This window comes from Chenopodium album, chromosome 1, assembly GCF_948465745.1.
Source record: "Chenopodium album chromosome 1, dcCheAlbu1.1, whole genome shotgun sequence".
Taxonomy (NCBI): domain Eukaryota; kingdom Viridiplantae; phylum Streptophyta; class Magnoliopsida; order Caryophyllales; family Amaranthaceae; genus Chenopodium; species Chenopodium album.
Genome location: NC_137834.1, coordinates 66,063,218 through 66,082,178, shown reverse-complemented (window position 1 = coordinate 66,082,178; position 18,961 = coordinate 66,063,218). Strand labels below are relative to the sequence as shown.

Sequence of the window (18,961 nt, the reverse complement as noted above, 5' to 3'; positions counted from 1 at the left end):
AAGATGAAAGTCTATAGAAAAGATGATCAATTTCTTCTTCAAAATCCAAACTCAACAATGGTGAAACCCTTACTTTCTCTCTCTAAACTACCCTAATCCTAACCTAAACCTAGAGAGAGAAGCTCTCCTAAAACTAATTAGAGAGTTGAATAATTGATAATTGTTTTCCTCCTTTTAATTACCCCCAAAAAATGGGTATATATACAAAGCTAATAAAAAAATAGGAAAAATAAAATAAATAAATAAATAAGAAAAGGGAAAGAAATAAAGAAAAGAAAATAAAAGAAAAGAAAAGGAAATAAAAATAAACCCACAAATCCCCCAAAAACATCAGACCCCTACTTCCTCTTCTTCTTTTCGAATTAAGCTGCTCTAAAATGGGGTTTTAATCCCATGCTTTGCATCTCACCAAATCAAACTAACAACCATCATCATCAAATCACCACCGCTCATCATCATTGAAAATCGGCATCAAGCAAACACCACCGTTCGATCTTCATTAACAACCACGTGCGAATCTCGTGAAATGGTTCGGTCGAACCATGGGTTGGTGTGGCCGAACTACGGGGTTGGTTCGTTCGAACCATGGGTGAGTTCGACCACACCTCTTCAAATTACAAAACCTCAAAAGTTTCTCATTATTTTGACATTTTTTTGCATTTCGACCGAACCCTCAACGGTTTGCTCAAACCCGATTGATTTGCTATTTGCTCTGATTTTGGGCGCTTGATTGAAGAGTTGAGTAATTGTGGTGGATGCGGAGATTGGGTGGCTGAAATTGAAGGGTTGTTCTGGTATTGCCGGCGCGGGCTGGTGCTGATTGTTGACGGTGGTGTAGGCGGTTTGTATTGCAGGTCAGATGTGGTGAAGGGTTGCTGTTTTGGTGGCGTTGCTGCGCGAAGGGTGGACGGAGGAGGTTAATTGGTGGTTGCGGGAGGGAGCAAGGGAAAGGTTGGTGGCTATTACGGGGTGTTGGTTGATTGCTGCAGTGGTGCAGTTGCGTGGGAGCTGGAGTGGCTGCAGTTTGGTGGTTGATTGTGGGTGAAGGAGAATTGGAGGGCTGATAGTGGCTGCTCTGTTGAGTGAGGGAGACTGATGGAGTCGGGGAATGGTGTTAAGGGTGGCTGAAGGTGGGAGATGCTGCTGATTTGTGTGGTGAAGGGTAAGGTGAAATGTGGGGTGTAGGATATGGGCTAGCAGCAAGTAGTAGGGCTGTTTTTTATGCCCTTATCTCAAACCCGAAACTCACTCCATTTGGATATTGTAGCATATGCCTTGAACCTCGAACACGCCTACAAACACGAGCAAGATTGAGGAGAGGATTGGGACAAAGAATAAAATAAATAAAATGGAAATAAATAAAATAAAATAGAAAATAAAAGAATTAACACTAAACTAATAAAAATTAAATAAAACTGTACAAGTAAATAAAATCAAATGAATAAAAAAATAAACATAAAACTAATAAACACTATGAAAGTAACAAAGAAAAGGAACGAAAGCAAATAAATTGAAAGCAAATAAAATATGAAAATAAACTAGAAACCAATTAAATAAAGAAATTAAATTAAAACATACTAAAACTAAGAAATAAACTAGAAACTTTATTACAAAGAAAACAAGAGAATAAAAGGGAAAATAAACACGAAAATAACTCTAAAACTACTCCCTAAGAGTGACATAAATGTCACTCATCACAACTCCAGAACCAAAATTCCAAAACAGAAAGATCAAATCTCATCAAACAAATATAAATCGTATTTTTTTTCTCCCAAAAATAATTTTGAGTAGGAGTCGTAGAAAATTCTAAAATTGTTTGGAAATTTATATATGGTAAAAAAAAAGTAGTCGTTTGAATGTTTGATAATAAACGAAAATCAAGAGAAGTAATGGTAAAGACTGAAAAATTAATTCTTCCATTGAAAATTGGAAGAGGAAAGTGAGATAATTACTAATTATTTTTGGGTAAAATAAGAAGGTTAATGAGAATTTAGTATTGAATGAGATATGGAATAGAAAAAGGGATGAAAATTTCATATTCAAAGTAGTGAAATTAAAATGGAGATTGGAATTTGGAAAGTTTGATGATATTGAAAATGGAAGGTAGATTGATTGGAAAGTAGATTGGAATTCGAAAAGTAGATTGATTGTAAAGAATACCCAGTCAATCTTGCGGAGATAACGAGATGGCTGACTTTAGTTTTTTTTTTATTACTTTTTTTTAGGTTAGGCTCTAAGTGAAAATTGGCCCCATAAAATTGGGGGCCCTGTGTGATGCGGGAGCATCATTGAAAACTACGAGTTGTGCGACTATATGTTCCAATTGATGGCATTTATGGCTCCATTATACTTTTGGATAACTTCTCTATGTTATGACGTGACTTAGGTGAATAAAAACAATCCTTGTGTCTTGATTTTACAATTGATGGTTGAAGATAAACAATGGGAACGAGGATGAGAGGGAAGAAGCTTATCAATATATGATGCAACTACTTCATTCAGCCATATCTCCTTCATTACAAGGAATTTTTAAGTGATTCAAGTTGGAGGTGAAAGTAGAGTTCAAGAGCTTTCCAACGACAGGTCACATGCCAAATTTCAGCTACAAACAAAGAACTTATGAACGTTTGAAGTTGAGCTGTCCAGGTAGTCGCGAGGAGCAGGGGAGTTCGACCGAACCGAAGCATGTCTGACCCAACCATTTTGTCAGTTTTAAACCCCCGATTTTTTCAGTTTTGCAGCAGTGGTCGAACTCCAAAGGTTAGACCGAACCAGGAGCAGGACAGTTCGAACGAACCATCCCTAGGTTTGGCCGAACCTACCCACAAGTTCGACCAAACTTACCCTTAGTTCGGCCGAACCTTTTCCTGTTTTTCTATCAGCTTGTGTGAACTATTTAATTTTTTTTAAGACGTTTTTGCAATGAAATTAATGTTGAACTTTGCTTAATTTTGTAATCAAAGAGTCTTTCTCTCTCTACCATAATCTTTGTGATTATCTTGCTTTCTTTGTGATTACTACCTTGTAATCTTTGTGGTTACACCTTAATCCTAGATTTACTTGGTGTTGGCTTTGATTAAGACCCCTATTTTCATTATCTTGGTGATTTTGAGATAGGTTTGCCTTATTTTGTTGGTTTGAACTTGTTGTTACTTGATTTCTCCTCCCTTTTTTTTTGGGTTTTGTTGGTTATTTCATATTATTTGGTATCAAGAGCCTAGGTTATTAGCCTAGAAAGATACTACCTTTTTTAATTTCTCTTTCCCCCTCTCAAAAGATCTCATCTTTTCCCACAAAAATTTGAAATTTCTCTCAAAGATACAAGCTTTCTATCTAAAAACATGGGTGATAGGTACTATTATGAAGATGATGAAAGTTACAATGAACACTCTAGATTGGATGCTCCAGAAAGGAAGTTTGATAGACTTCTTGAGGTCTTGGAGAATAGAAGAAGTCCTAGAAGATGTCCTAGAAGAAGGAGAAGCCCAAGTGGAGAAGATGATTCTCACTCTCCTCACCGGAGAAGGGAACACCACCAACGGCACCATGAGGACAACCGTGACCGAGATACCATTTTGAAACTTCCGGAATTTGAAGGTAATCTTGATCCTAATGAATTTCTTGATTGGGTTAGGAGTATGGAGAATGTGTTTGAATATAAGGGTTATAATGATGAAAAAGGTTTCAAATTGGCCATCCTTAAACTCAAAAGACATGCTTCTTTGTGGTATGAGAACTAAAGAATCGTAGAAAGAAAGATGTAAAAACAAAAATCACATCTTGGGATAAATTGAAGCACATGAGTAGAGCTTTTGTTCCTAGAGATTATTTGCATGATGTTTTTCTTAAGTTGAATGCTCTCAATCAATGATCTATGATGGTGGAGAAGTATACAAGGGAGTTTGAAAATCTTCCTATTTTGAGTGGGATTGAAGAGGCCCCAAAACATAAGATTGCTAGGAACATTGGTTATCTTGAGAGGAAGCTAAGGCTAAAAGATGATGTTTGTGACCATGGAATTATTGATCATGTAGTGCAAAAGGCTTTGAACTTTGAGAAGCTTGATAAGGTGAGTAGTGCTAGTGGGTATTCTAAACCTTCTTTCAAAATTCCTTGTGCATAAAAGGATGAGACACACAAGCCTTTGCCAATTATGATGGAAGAGGCTATGTGCAAAATTGAAGCTCCTAGTATGGATGAAGAAATATCTACACCACATTTTCCACTTGATCATAAGAGAGACTATGGTCCACCAATCTATGATGAAGAGGTAGTGTTTGATGTCGAGTCAACAAATTGCAAAGAGGCATTACCGATTATGATCTTGAATGAAGTAAACATGGAGTCCACATTTCATGTTGATGATTATTTGTCTCCGACTTATGAGAATCTCTTAAGTGAGGTATATAATCCTACTCCTTCCTTATGTTCTTCTAGTGAGGTTTTTGACATTCATGTTAATGAGAGTTGTGATGATTACTATATAGAGCATGAATTGAAAGAAGAATTTAAGTTGGATGTTGTGAAAGCCTCTTTTAATGAGCAAAGTGGTTGTTCAATGACTTCGAATTCTTATGAACATCTTGAGCTAGATTCTTGTTTACCATATTTTCATGTTGGTAAAAGTATTGCAAGACAATAATTTGAAAGGAATTCTTTGTTCTACGGTGTGTTTATTAGTACATCTTGCATTGGTTCCACATTTGGTGTTGGATATTCCTTCAATGATGTTTTTCAATGTGATTCTACACTATTTGTTGGATCATCATGTGTTAGCTAACCCCCATGGTTATCATATTGCGCTTGTGGTGGGTGCTTGGGTAAAAAAATCAATAATGTGAATGGTGATATTATTGTTCTCCTCTTGCTCTACACAATGGTTCACTTAATTTTACTCCTCATTTTGCTCAAGTTCGTCATCTTGGTGTTTGATCCGGGTAGATACATCAGTTGAATGTGTTCTGTGAAGCCAAGTAGGATTTATTTCTTTTAATAATGAAGTCATTATCTAAGTTTTGGTTTGAGTTTTATGTGATCTCTAAGAATTGAGGTCAATTCCTTTTCAAGAGAGAGGGTTTGATGCGGGAGCATCATTGAAAACTACGAGTTGTGCGACTATATGTTCCAATTGGTGGCAATTATGGCTCCATTCTACTTTTGAGTAACTTCTCTATGTTATGACGTGACTTAGGTGAATTAAAACAATCCTTGTGTCTTGATTTTACAATTGATGGTTGAAGATAAACAATGGGAACGAGGATGAGAGGGAAGAAGCTTATCAATATATGATGCAACTACTTCATTCATCCATATCTCCTTCGTTACAAGGAATTTTTAGGTGATTCAAGTTGGAGGTGAAACTAGAGTTCAAGATCTTTCCAACGACAGGTCACATGCCAAATTTCAACAAGAAACGAAAAATTATGAACGTTTGAAGCTAAGCTGTCCAGGCAATCGCGAGGAGCATGGGAGTTTGACCGAACCAAAGCATGTCTGTCCGAACCATTTTGTCAGTTTCAAACCCGATTTTGTCAGTTTTGCAGTAGTGGTCGAACTCCAAAGGTTCGACCGAACCATCCCTAGGTCCGGCCGAACCTACCCACAAGTTCGACCAAACTTACCCTTAGTTCGGCCGAACCTTTTCCCGTTTTTCTATCAGCTTGTGCAAATTATTTAATTTGTTTTAAGACGTTTTTGCAATGAAATTAAGTTGAACTTTGCTTGATTTTGTAATCAAAGAGACTTTCTCTCTATACCATAATCTTTGTGATTATCTTGCTTTCTTTATGAATGTTACCTTGTAATCTTTGTGGTTACACCTTAATCCTAGCTTTACTTGGTGTTGGCTTTGATTAAGACCCCTATTTTCATTATCTTGGTGTTTTTGATATAGGTTTGCCTTATTTTGTTGGTTTAAACTTGTTGTTACTTGATTTCTCCTCCCTTTTTCTTGGGTTTTGTTGGTTATTTCATATCACTGTGCAGTAGGTCTGTTTGCACAGGGAGAGGGCCGACCCTGAATTCCAGGTGGCAGTGGTTGACCATCAACAAAATTTCAAATTTTCAGCTCGTGAGTTGAATCCTTTCAATGCTTACTCTATGCTCCACTTCTGCTTTAAACATTTCCGTCCATCCATATCTTAGTGCTAGTGCAAGTTTAAAACATTGTAAATTCAGACAACAATTTACGAATCTAACTATTAATAAATGGTATATTAAGTAATTATTGGTTCAAACAAATAACTCAATACTAATAGAATTATATACAAAGAACACTAGCATAATCTAAATTATATTCATGAAAAAATGCATAAATCCGTTATCCTAATTGTAGAAATACAATTTCGGCTCCATACAAATCGCACAAATGCATCACTTCTAAATGCATCCAAATATATAATATGATAAATTATTCAAACCAATAATCCAATAAATAATTATCCCAACCATATTAGAGCACAATTTCCATTTTCAATAAGTTCAAGTACCTTTAAGAAATCAAACCACGTGTTGGTGATGTTGTCTCCAGCATAATCCAACACCATTAGTCCATTTCCCTTCGATTTTCCAGCAATGATTTGATGGGTATATATTAGGAATGGATCCTCATTACAAGCTATATCGGTTAGGCGACAACAAAATTGGGTTCCTCCCTTTTACCACCACTATAAGTGCAATTGCGATATGGGGTTTGAGATTAAGGCTTGTACTCATGCAGTTACATCCTTTCGTTAACGTCCGTATATTTGAAAAAGGGGTACGACTTACAAGAATTGCCAAGAAACATGAGAGAGTACCAATTTGTCCCTCATATATTTTGGGGGTTAAGTCTTGGTGCATAGCGCCTATTGATTTCAGCGCATATAGGATGACAATTTTACAAATTAAATAGTACTATTCAAAAAACTTATACTTTAGTGGTACACTATACATGCATAATGGTACTTTTATGTACCATTAGAGAGTCAGTTTTTTCCAAAATTTGAAACTTTTAAGATGGTAAAAAGTACCACTACTCTCGTAATAGTCCATAAAACGTACTACTCAAACAAATTATATTTTAGTGGTACATTATATATACATAATGGTACATAATGGTACATTATAATGTACCACTAGAGAGTCAGCTTTTTCTAGAAGCAAAAATTGAATCAGCGAAAATTACTTCCTTACCCTCTTATTTACATAGCTCGCCCATAGGTGCTATGCGCCCAGACTCACTCTATTTTGGGAAAAGACCACACCGCCATATAAACAAATTTTGTTGATATTGGATATCAATTTGTATTTTCTCCCAAATTTTACCTAATCACCCTTCTTTTTTTGCAAATATTACCAAAATGCTCCTTAATCGACGTTTTTTTGTCCATCAACACGATTAACTCATACTCTCTAGACTCCAGTCCCTAATGTAAACAATGTTGGAAATATGATGTTGTAACCATGAAAATAATGTAGAAATTAGGGCAAAAATACAATACTCCATTGTAGATCTCACCAAAGCTGTGATGCGTTTTACGGCTGCCCTAGAAGCGTATTTCGCCACCACCGGTACGAGCCTCTCAGTGACGAATGCTCCCCAAGGGTAACACAGCTACCTTCCAACTCCGTACCCCGATTGGAAGGTTGGAATTACTTCAAGAACTGCTTAGATCTCTATATGAATGGCTTGAGATTATTGTGTTTAGGGTTTTCGCAATACTCTGTGTTTTTCTATCTGTATAACAATAATAGCTCAAGGGTATTTATAGGTTATGAAAAAGAATCAAGAATAAGGAAATAAAATCCCGAGAAAAAACGCGTTCTCGAGTCCTTGCCCGGTCGGGCGCGAAGAACACAGGGCAAAAAACCCGGTTTTTGGCTCCGCCCCGTCTGACCGGGCAAATCAGCCCTACCGGGCGCATGAGGTCGGAAGGCTGCAAAGTTGTTCGAAGCTTTGCCCGGTCTGACTGGGCAAAGTCGCCCTGACCGGGCAAGTGGGAAACTTGAAAGTACGGAGTTAACTAGTTTGATGAATAGCCTACTTCTCTTCGCCCCACCCCCCAGGGCAATTCCGCCCTTCCAGGGCAAGCAAGAAAAGAAAATTATCATTAAACATAGCTTAATACAATCGAATCTTTCGACTTGCATTACTCCCAACAATCCCCCACCAATGCAATCGAACATGAGATCTAGAAATCTGAGCAGTGAATGAAAGGATAAGTGCATAAGTGAAATAACCCATAAGGATTGAACTAACACATTAGTGAAGTGGGGTGTTCAACATTCTATAGAGTATAAATTGAACTTCTAAGATCATTGAAAGAACCCGACACCACACACTTTACCTTTATAAGCTTGAAATAATTCCGCGTCCGTATGAAACGTCATACGAGGCCAACTTTCCCTTGGATTTCTAGTGAGTGTTGTTAGGAACCTACATAGATTCCATAGGAGGATGCCAACCCTGCTCACTCACATAGGTGCCCCATCTAGTCTATATGCCCCATAGACCACCCAAAAGGGATATGAAACATTAAGGACAACGTCCAACCTATCCATTGGTGTATCCATCAAGTCCGATTATGTGGACCACTTATTGAAGCTATAGATACATCAAAACACTGATGTTTGATCTCACAATAAAACACATAGGCACATCTATCTAGGCTTCCTATAGTTCAACCCCTTCTCGGATGACTATAAGGCTAGATGCATTCAACATGAAGCTCAACTTCACAACGATGGTGAATCTATCAAGTTCTCTCATAGAACCACCCAATACGGGCTATAGATTCATCATGAACAATAACGTTCATCTCATAGATAAATATTGGCGGTACGTCTATCAAGTCCTTCACAATAGGACCACCCAATTCAGGCTATAGACATATTAAGAGCATAAGCTCATCCTCACAACTAATTGCCATTGGAATGACATACCACGAGGATTTTTAGTTCATTCCCTTCGACAAACTCTTACCAAGTCATACTTTATTCCTTATTTAAGGAATTGTATGGTTCTTCTCTAGCTTTACATACTCCAACCAGAGTACCATTTCCACAAGCCATGTCTTACTTTGGTCACTACCTCCATAGTTCCTGACAACACACACAATGACGCTTGTGAAAATAATGTAGAGAACATGAGGATCAACTTACCCCCACAATGGTCCAACTTCCAGAGTTCATTTTGCAATAACTCATATTCTTGACACTTATCATCCCTAGAAATGATCCTTGCTTCCAACTGGATAGTGTATCACACTTTTGCTTTGCAAATAACTCAAAATAAACAACCCATAAACATGTAAAAATATACACTGATAGGGCAGTTATATTTTTTGTTGTTTTACTTAACCTTTATCCCCTGCATTGCCCCACCTTTAACAACGATTGGACGATGCTGTCTAGATAAATTAAGTGAACCAACAAATTTCCTTTTGCAAAGCTACATCATGTCAAGAATAATATGTTACATCAATTAACTTGCAAATCATTAACATATTGAAATAAACATCAAGGCTAATCTATACCCAACAACTCTGGTTTCAACATGACCAATATATTAACCAAATCAAATTCTCTACATAGTGAGAATAAGCTCAATACATACCTTGGCCAATTCAATGATCTTACCATCTAGAATCACACCATTCAGCTCATCATCTCGTACTTTCATCTTGGCATAGATAAAAATTAAGACCTTAAATCTCAATCAATCAGTACATGTGTAATCAACAACATACGATTAGACTAGCATTTGAATAACATCAATGCTCATCATAATAAACACACATGTAGTACATCATTACATTCGCATGTCAAGAATGAAAAACATTTGAGATAGTTTGGGTACTTACATTTGACCCCCACATGACTTGTCTAGTCCACTCACCACATTAACCGCAAAAGTTAATTTAATATATGAAGGTTATGCCTCATACCTTGAGTTGTCTCATATAATTGCATCACTAACAAACACCATGATTTCTAATCAATCATGTTAGGAAGCATACGCAACCTGACTGCAAAAGTGACAAGCTCATAATACAAGTGAGTAATAAATTGGGTCAATACCAAACTTACATGTATATCGTGAAAACACAATATCTTACCCTCAATCCCTTCCAAGGTATACCAAAATCTTACAAGTTTCCTTGAAAGGCACTTACAACCGAAGGACATTCCATGGTAAGGTAAGACATATAAATGTCAAGCATAAGACTCCACAAGAGCTTGATTTTATGTTCACATATTTCTTCTCTTTAAACTAGTTCAAGTAACATTTATCCTGGTATGTTCATATGGTTTCGGATTCCTATCCACCATTACTGGAATACCAAGAAACAGTCCATCTAAACCTTTCAAACACGAAAGTAATCACAAGACGGAACTCAACTAGTTCATGCTTTAGCCATAATACTTACCTTAGTTGATCCACTCATCAACTACATTGTTCAGACCGAAGCTTAAGAAACAACGGAAACACCCACATGATCAACAAGGTTAATACATGATATAAATCGTACTTGAGAAACTTCACATACATGATTCGTCATATCAAAGTCATCTAGACTTAAACACTTAACTCATAGTTCAACATACATTAAACTTGTGAACTAGAATAAGTAAAGCAGCAGAGATCTCATTACTTCCATAATTTCCAGTATGTTCTGCTTTAATTGATTTTCATATATCATTAGCATAACTCAATATAAACCACACATTAGGTCCTTTAAATTAATAACATAAAGGTTTATGCTAAAGAAACACACATTCCACATGAATGAATTAAGAAAGGATCACTCACATGAGTGAATAAATAAACAATATTAGATTCAGCATGTTTAATTATCACAACATCGCAGAGTCTCAAATATAAACTGCGAAGCACAATAAGGAACATCTCACCTTCCATAAACACCCCCACACAACAAGCATTTAAATTAGGTTATCCCATATATAACCAATCTGATAATCAAGAGGGGGGCTAAAACACATTTTGTGAGACAAACCATTAGCCGGCAAAGAGAGTTGAAACAATAAATTGCTACCTCCATATAAATTTCAATAACCAACGTTAAAACGCTAGCAGTTTAAATGGCCTCTCCAAACAATAGGATCATACCTTCAATTATTTCATTGTGGATTTCTTCTCTGAAAACAACCTTGACCGACCTAACTCTTTTAGGCTTTGGTCGAGGTAACACTTTTACTTCTGCTATATATAGACTTAGGAGATATAAACAATTGTCTCACTTAGACCACAAAAGAAGTTATGCTTCACTCAAACATCAACAAGTAGAATAGCAACACATTCACAATTCTACTCAATTTCCAAGTCTAACAATTTAACTAAGTATTCATGAATTAAATCATATAATCCAAATGCCCTTCAAGTCACATACTCACAATTGATTGACTTAGTTAAATTAAACAATCATAATATCCATTTGCCACTAGATTAGGAATAAGAATAACACTCAAGAATAATCGAGAGTCACACAAACCAACCATTGCATAATCAATTATGGTACTCAACAATGGATACTATATAGGAGAAATAAAGTAGAAGTAAAAAACTCACAAGCTGACAAGTTAACTAGCATATAGCTACACGTGAGCAAACTCCCTCCTCAACACACTCACTAAATGAGTCAAAATAACATACTCGTTAATCTCAAAATCTAACTCAACCCACCCCCACATTGCACCACAATACTCCATAATAATAAATATTGTGCACGCTAGGGGCACATAATAACAATAAACATATTATGCAGAGTTAGAAATTAACAAAATATCATCAATAAAAGGAGGGTGGATGAACTTTCCTGATTTTAAACACGTTGCACCCGCAATTTTTCTGCTAGTTGCTCTCTGCCTTGTATGGTGTTGGGACCTATCAAGCATGAAACTTTGAAAGTCTTTTCTCACAGCAGGCCTTCATTACCAACAGCTCAAGACAGCCAAATTGATATGATGTTTAGCGCTTGTGCAACTCCTTGCTAAGCTTATCATTGATTAGAGGAGTAATAACTATCCACTACCAAATCTCGAATCGTATGAATTGTATCCAAGTCGGCTTCCATATTCGAAATAATCCAACACACAATGTTTATTGTCCAGTGGCTTGCTCGGACTTCAAGTTCATACTCAAATAATTTTCGAGGACCTCAAATAGCCTCCAATTGACGTGATTGACGTGGATCTCAAATCCTCAAAATCTATGATTGTCAATCACTTAACAACATACAAAAATTACTCAAATACTTGTTGGACTCGAACTATCATCACGTTCTCACACCAATCACATGAAAAAGTAATTATGGGATAATAATGTCTTGAAGTAGACTTTTAGGAAAATCACAAATAAAATCCTTTGCTTTAATTATCCACTCGCTAATATCTCCAGGTAGCAAAAGAAATCACCTATTAAATTAAAGCTGTCGATCGATATACGATTTATCGACAATAGGAACGAGGAGAATATTGATAGGCACATAATGCAAGATGCATACTGTAAATACAAATTCGATTCATTGGGTCTTGAATTTTGGCAATCAATCATGGTAACAACAAAATACGTTTCTAGATTGTTGGAAATATGATGTAACCATGAAAATAATGTAGAAATTAGGGCAAAAATACAATACTCCATTGTAGATCTCACCAAAGCTGTGACGCGTTTTACGGCTGCCCTAGAAGTGTATTTCGCCACCACCGTTACGAGGCTCTCAGTGACGAATGCTCCCCAAGGGTAACGCAGCTACCTTCCAACTCCGTAACCTCAGATCTCTATATGAATGGCTTGAGATTATTGTGTTTAGGGTTTTCGCAATACTCTGTGTTTTTCTATCTGTATAACAATAATAGCTCAAGGGTATTTATAGGTTATGAAAAAGAATCAAGAATAAGGAAATAAAATCCCGAGAAAAAACGCGTTCTCGAGTCCTTGCCCGGTCGGGCGCGAAGAACACAGGGCAAAAAACCCGATTTTTGGGTCCGCCCGGTCTGACCGGGCAAATTAGCCCTACCGGGCGCGCGAGGTCGGAAGGCTGCAAAGTTGTTCGAAGCTTTGCCCGGTCTGACCGGGCAAAGTCGCCCTGACCGGGCAAGTGGGAAACTTGAAAGTACGGAGTTAACTAGTTTGATGAATAGCCTACTTCTCTTCGCCCCACCCCATAGGGCAATTCCGCCCTGCCAGGGCAAGCAAAAAAAGAAACTTATCATTAAATATAGCTTAATATAATCGAATCTTTCAACTTACATTACTCCCAACAAACAAAACCATGAACTACATCAAAATTGCATAAACCTCAGCTCTCACTTCCCCTAAAACCCTTCATTCTCCAACTCTCAACTCTCAACTCTCCTCCTCCTCCTCTAATGGCGCTCAACGCCATTCGTCTCCGCCGAGCACTTTCTCTGTCCTCCACCTTCCTCGCCACTCATCGAAACCTCTCAATCACCTCAAATTCTCTCTCCTCTCTCCTCCTCCGAACCCCCCTTTCCTCCTCTTCTACACCCTCTTCCACCTCCCCTTCATTCTCCCGTCGTTTCTTCCACTCTACCCACTTCTGTCTCTCTTCCGCGAGGTCGTTCAACGATGCTGAAAAGATCGATCCCGATACCATTCTGTTCGAGGGTTGTGATTATAAACACTGGCTTATTGTTATGGACTTTGGAAAGGATCCTCAACAACGACCTTCTCCTGAAGAAATGGTTGAAACTTATGTTCAAACTTTGGCTAAAGTTGTAGGAAGGTATTCGTTTTTTGCTTCTCGAATTATTTGTTTGTTTGTTTTTGAATTTGAATTTGAATTTATTCATGGTTTAATTGATTGAAAATAAAATTAAAAAAAAAAAAACAAAAAAAAAAAAAAAAAAACTATAAGTTCAATGAATTAGGCTTCATTTGGTTGAGAAAAGTGTTTTCTCGTTTTCAGAGTTTATGCCCTGTTCTGTGTTCTTCCCACCTTACTAAAAAAAAATAAGTAAAAAGAAAAAAAAAATCAATTTTAATTGAAAAGATTCAGTAACTTCAATTAAAAACCGAAAAAAAATAATTCGAAGAAGTTGCAATTAGTAAAAATTAGTTGTAATTGGTAAATTTCAGTTTAATTTGTAGGTGGTATGTAATTGCTGGGTAGTGGGTGTGAATATGGCAAGGTGGTGGCGGTTGGCTAGGCATGTTGATGGGGCGGTTGGCTAGGCAGCTAGGGTGTATGGAGATGGTCCGGGATAAGGAGGGTAAGTGGTGTGACTATGGCGAGGTGGTGACGATTGACTAGGCAGGTTTATGGTGTGTTCTGGGAGAAATAGCTCAATCTGGAGGTAGGTGGAGCTGTTGTGTGGTTGTATTTGGAGGGAGGTTTGATGGTACTGGTTTATTAGTAGAGGTGTCTTGATGTTGGCGGCTGGGTTTCCATAGGTAGAGTGGTTATGGATTTATGGTTGTAGGGTCTGCTGCAAGGGAGTTTTGGTAGGGGGAGAGGGGGAGAAGCTGATTATGCATTACTGTCATTAGACTATTGCTACAAGTAACCCTTGGTATTGGCAAAATGTTATGGTTTATTGATGACAGTAACCAAATAGATTTTGAATTCTAGTTATACAAATTTTACAGCCACAAATTGGAAATATAGATAAGAAAAAGCACAATAAAGGGGAATCATGGTCTTATCTTGACATGGAAGTACTAATTGTAGCAACTCTCTCAGCAACTCTCCCTCTTTGGACTATGAACTAGTTCAGACTTCCCCGATGGCCAGGTGGATCACTGGTTTTGTTCATTCCTTTATTATGAAAATTGTACTCAACTTTATAGGCCAGGCTTTACATGTGTGTATTCTTACAAAGAATGATTGTATTGGAGCAATGGATATTAGGGGACTAATTTAAGGGAGAGATTCCACGGAAGTTAGTTTATGTAAGATTTGGGGTAAACAAAACAAAAGCGGGGTTAAAAGTTCTTGTGCTTGGTATGAGGGGAACAATTGCATCTATATTGCAGCAAGATTATCTCACAACAAATACATATTAGCTATTTGTTCTTGCAATTCACTCCAGTGTACTGTAATGAATCCCTTAACCTACTTAAACTGTCCATTTGATCAGAAATTTAGTGACCTCTCTCTCTCTCTCTCTATAATAAAATACAGCCTCTTCTTCCTAATCTGTTCTTAATAAGCATTTTAGCCTGTTCTATTTCTATCATGCTTGTTTCAATCAAGCACTAGAGCTGTATGTGTTGATCTTGGATTAATATATAGTTCTTTCTCAACATTATCAGTGTTGAAGAGGCAAAGAAGAGAATGTATGCATGTAGCACCACTACTTACACTGGTTTTCAAGCTGAGATGGATGAGGAGACATCACAGAAATTTGAGGGTAATATTGTGCTAAAATAAATTGTTTTAATTGCCAAACTATAATGTTTTCTTAAAAGATGAACTTCTCTGCAGGTATGCCTGGAGTTATTTTCGTATTGCCAGATTCATACATAGACCCAGTGAACAAGGAATATGGAGGTAAAAGCAACTTATGCTTCTATATGCAGTCACTTTTAAGCAAATTGAAGCTGGGGATTTTTGTGGTCATTTCTCACAGATATGTTGTCAAGTTTATCCCACTGTTGTTTCTATAGCTGTACTTTTAGTGTATCCTGCACGGCTTATTGTTATGCTTCCTTATTGAAGTTTTGTTTTGAATGCCCTACTATAGGAGATAAGTACATTAATGGAACCATCATACCAAGACCACCTCCAGTTCAGTATGGTAGAGTAAAGAGACATAGACCAAATGAACAAAGGCCAATGAATAATCCAATGCCTGGAGAAGGGAGAGGCTATATGCCACAGGGTGGTAATCTAGAGCGCCAAAACACTCCTCGTCAGGGAGGGATGGGCTACCCGCCAAATAGGACAAATTATCCTGAGCAAGGAAGGGATGGTTATCAAGGTGGTGGAAACACTTACATGCCTCCTCGTCAGGGAGGCAGAAACACTTATGTGCCTCCTCAGCAGGGTGGTGGAAACACTTATGTGCCTCCTCAGCAGGGTGGTGGAAACACTTATGTGCCTCCTCAGCAGGGAAACTACAACCATAGCTATACCCATCAGCATCAGACGCAAAATTTTCCCAGTGACCATGGTACTCCTGTCCCACATGGACAAAGCAGCAATTACCCAGGAGAACATGGCTATAACCATCCCCAAGGACAGATGAGGAACTACCCTAGTAACCATGGGGGCTACACACCCCAAGGACAAATGGAATATCCTAATGATGGTAGGAACTACGCTCCCCCGCCTCCAGCAAGAGGAGCTGATGGGCAAAATGGGGTTGGATCTTTTGAACAAAGTGAGGCTGGACGATATGGTCAAGGACTCAGTGGTACTTCTTCTCAGGGAGCAAGTATAAGATATGGTCCGGAATATGCATCTCAAGCAGAAAACCAAAGATTTTCACAGACGCCAGATGAACAGAACTCTAGGAACTATTCACCTGCAATGCAAACTGGAATTAATCAAGTAAGTGATATTTGTCATAATTGCCATGATTTTTTTTTTTTTTTTTTTTTACAAGATACTTGCCATGTTTAGTTTACCTTATTTTTGCTTATCTGATGGTCTGATCTGATCTTATTGTCTGCTTTGACATAACTTTGACTTTAAGTGTATGATAATCTGTAAGGAAAAAATATATCAAGTGGGATCTTGTTAGATTCGTAATAATGTGTATTTTATTCATATGTAATTTTCATAATTTTTTTCATTATGAAATAAAGATATTTAGCTATAAAAAATTGCACATAAAACGATGATCTGATTTGAACTTATTTTTTCTAGTCTGATCTGAACTTATTTTTTCTGAAATAAGAAAAAATAAGGTGAACTAAACAAGGCCTTAGCCTTAGTTAATAATGCATTTTAAGCTTTTCAGCCTTTCCTGACACGATATAAAAATGGAATCGGGACAGCTTTCAGCTGTGATGTTCCGACTCAGCTTTTACCTCAGCTGTACCCGTATCAGCCTGACCCTAAATGGATGTGAACATGGGATGTGGTTCAGACCTTCCACGAAAAAAATGTATTTAGCATAAAATCAACATGGTCTGAGAATCTTTGTCAAGGTTTTGAAAATCCTAGATCTGAAAAATGGTGCACCAAAAAATCAGGATAAATAAAATATACTAAAAGAATATGGGCTTGAGTTTGAAGTTTGGGTGTCTTAACTCTTCTAAGAGATGACACATTTATGGAGCTTTTGGTGATCAAATCCAGGATTAGCTTTAAGACAAGTATCCCTCCTGTGGCCTTGCCCGATCTATGCTTTTCAAGCAAAGCAACCTAGCATCCTAGCCCCAAAAGTGTTGTGCGGGCTAAACCATCTGACTTAGCATCTAGTTATTCTAGTATGCACCCTTTTTCTTTCTTTCTTTTTTTTTTTTTTTCTTCTTTTGACTTGAATCAAATGGTGTAAATAAGCCATATATTAAGTGTATAGTGAACCACAAAAGCGGGAGATGCATGTAAGATTCGATCTTCAAATCCCATGATTTTAACCTACTAAACTTTCTGTCATCCACAATAATAAGCCACCTGCCACCCTTTGGGTTAGCATGAATGAGAATTATAGAAGCTTGGGACACTTGTTCAGTTATTGTTAGAGGCTCTATCTCAACTCAGTGGATAAAAGTTGCAGAGAGAAGCTTGCTTTATTAATTATTAGGGCATTGTACTAACCCATGATTTCTGTTTTGGCTTGTTGGCCCTTACTCTTTGGGTCATGTTCAAACTTTAAAATTTCTGACAGGTTCCAGTGTTTAGTAGAGGACAAGCACATGTTCACTTCAGCTTGCTCCTAATTTCCTTCTCTCGTAAAATATTCATTTCAGCTATGCTCCAATCAGTTCAGCTCTAATCAGTTCAGTTCAACCCAGCTCAGTAAATAGGCCCTTAATCCTAATCTTGTAATATTCATTTTACCAAAGTACCTTTTGTGATGGCTGTTGAATCTTTTCTATCCTTTTTTCACGACTTAATTATAGTGAAAAACTTTATCAAAATTTGATTTTTGTTTAGCACAGGTGAACTTTTTTCTGAAGTTTTCAATAGGATTATGTTGTTATTATTTGAGGCTGGAGAGTATTCAATTTCTCTCATTTTTTTGCAGAGAAGATTTTGAACGGATAATCAACACCATAGCAGCCTATGAAGCTTTTTGAAGTTGAGAAACTGCATCGGATAGGATTTGATGAACAGGATTTCAGTTTGTGTCAGTAATGAGTTAACAAAATCTCACTTTATGGCTTCCTTGAGCTATTATGCAAAAGTTATGTACAAGGCACTATGAATTATTCACCTTTGAAGCTATATAGTTTACAAGTATTATGACTTGCATCTATAATAATTCTGTGTCAACAAATCTCTTTGTTTCACTTGTTAGTATAGAGGCTGTTGTTACCCCTGGAGATCATGTATATGCATTATTGTCGGTCTCAGTTGATGTACATCAATGTGCCGATTTCTTCTGTTTGTTATTTGTTTCTTTTCTTAGAGCATGCAAGTGAGAATAGTGTCACTGTGTTGGTATGATAAATCAATCAACAGGGTTGAGCAAATTTGTCCTCTCAATATTAGAGGTGACAAAAAATTCAGGTGAGACCGGGCCTTAACATCATATATTATGTCCAAACCTGCAAAAAAAGTAGCGGTACAAATTTTTGCCTACACCCATATGCAGGTAGCATTGCTTGCACCCCCTTTTTTCACGTCATTTTATAGTTTTTATATTTTAGATTTCATGTAACATATTCATTTTTATTTAAGTAAATGTTCAATTTTGTATCATTAATGTTCAATCTCGTTAATATAATGTACTATATTCAAATTATTATATTTTTTCAAATTTGTTTTTAGACCTTTTTTAATTAATTTATCTTATTGTTTAGTTAATTTAATAGATTTCGTTT

The 18,961-nt window shown here is 37.1% G+C and overlaps 1 protein-coding gene across 1 annotated transcript; it reads left to right on the top strand.

The window, feature by feature from the left end:
• The first annotated feature begins 13,273 nt into the window (after window positions 1–13,273).
• On the top strand, window positions 13,274–18,550 carry LOC145596821 (uncharacterized). The gene is made up of 5 exons (XM_081653038.1): window positions 13,274–13,748; window positions 15,278–15,375; window positions 15,450–15,515; window positions 15,709–16,517; window positions 18,163–18,550. The coding sequence occupies exons 1-5, from the start codon at window positions 13,372–13,374 to the stop codon at window positions 18,172–18,174; spliced, it is 1,362 nt and encodes a 453-aa protein (XP_081509164.1). The 5' UTR covers window positions 13,274–13,371; the 3' UTR covers window positions 18,175–18,550.
• Window positions 18,551–18,961: the final 411 nt, after the last annotated feature.

What these genes read in the sequence shown, in the direction of transcription:
- LOC145596821 (XM_081653038.1), top strand. Translation starts at nt 13,372, where the DNA reads ATGGCGCTCAACGCCATTCGTCTCCGCCGAGCACTTTCTCTGTCCTCC. An exon ending in TTGGCTAAAGTTGTAGGAAG is followed by an intron (nt 13,749 to 15,277) that starts GTATTCGTTTTT and finishes CAACATTATCAG; the next exon opens with TGTTGAAGAGGCAAAGAAGA. An exon ending in GACATCACAGAAATTTGAGG is followed by an intron (nt 15,376 to 15,449) that starts GTAATATTGTGC and finishes ACTTCTCTGCAG; the next exon opens with GTATGCCTGGAGTTATTTTC.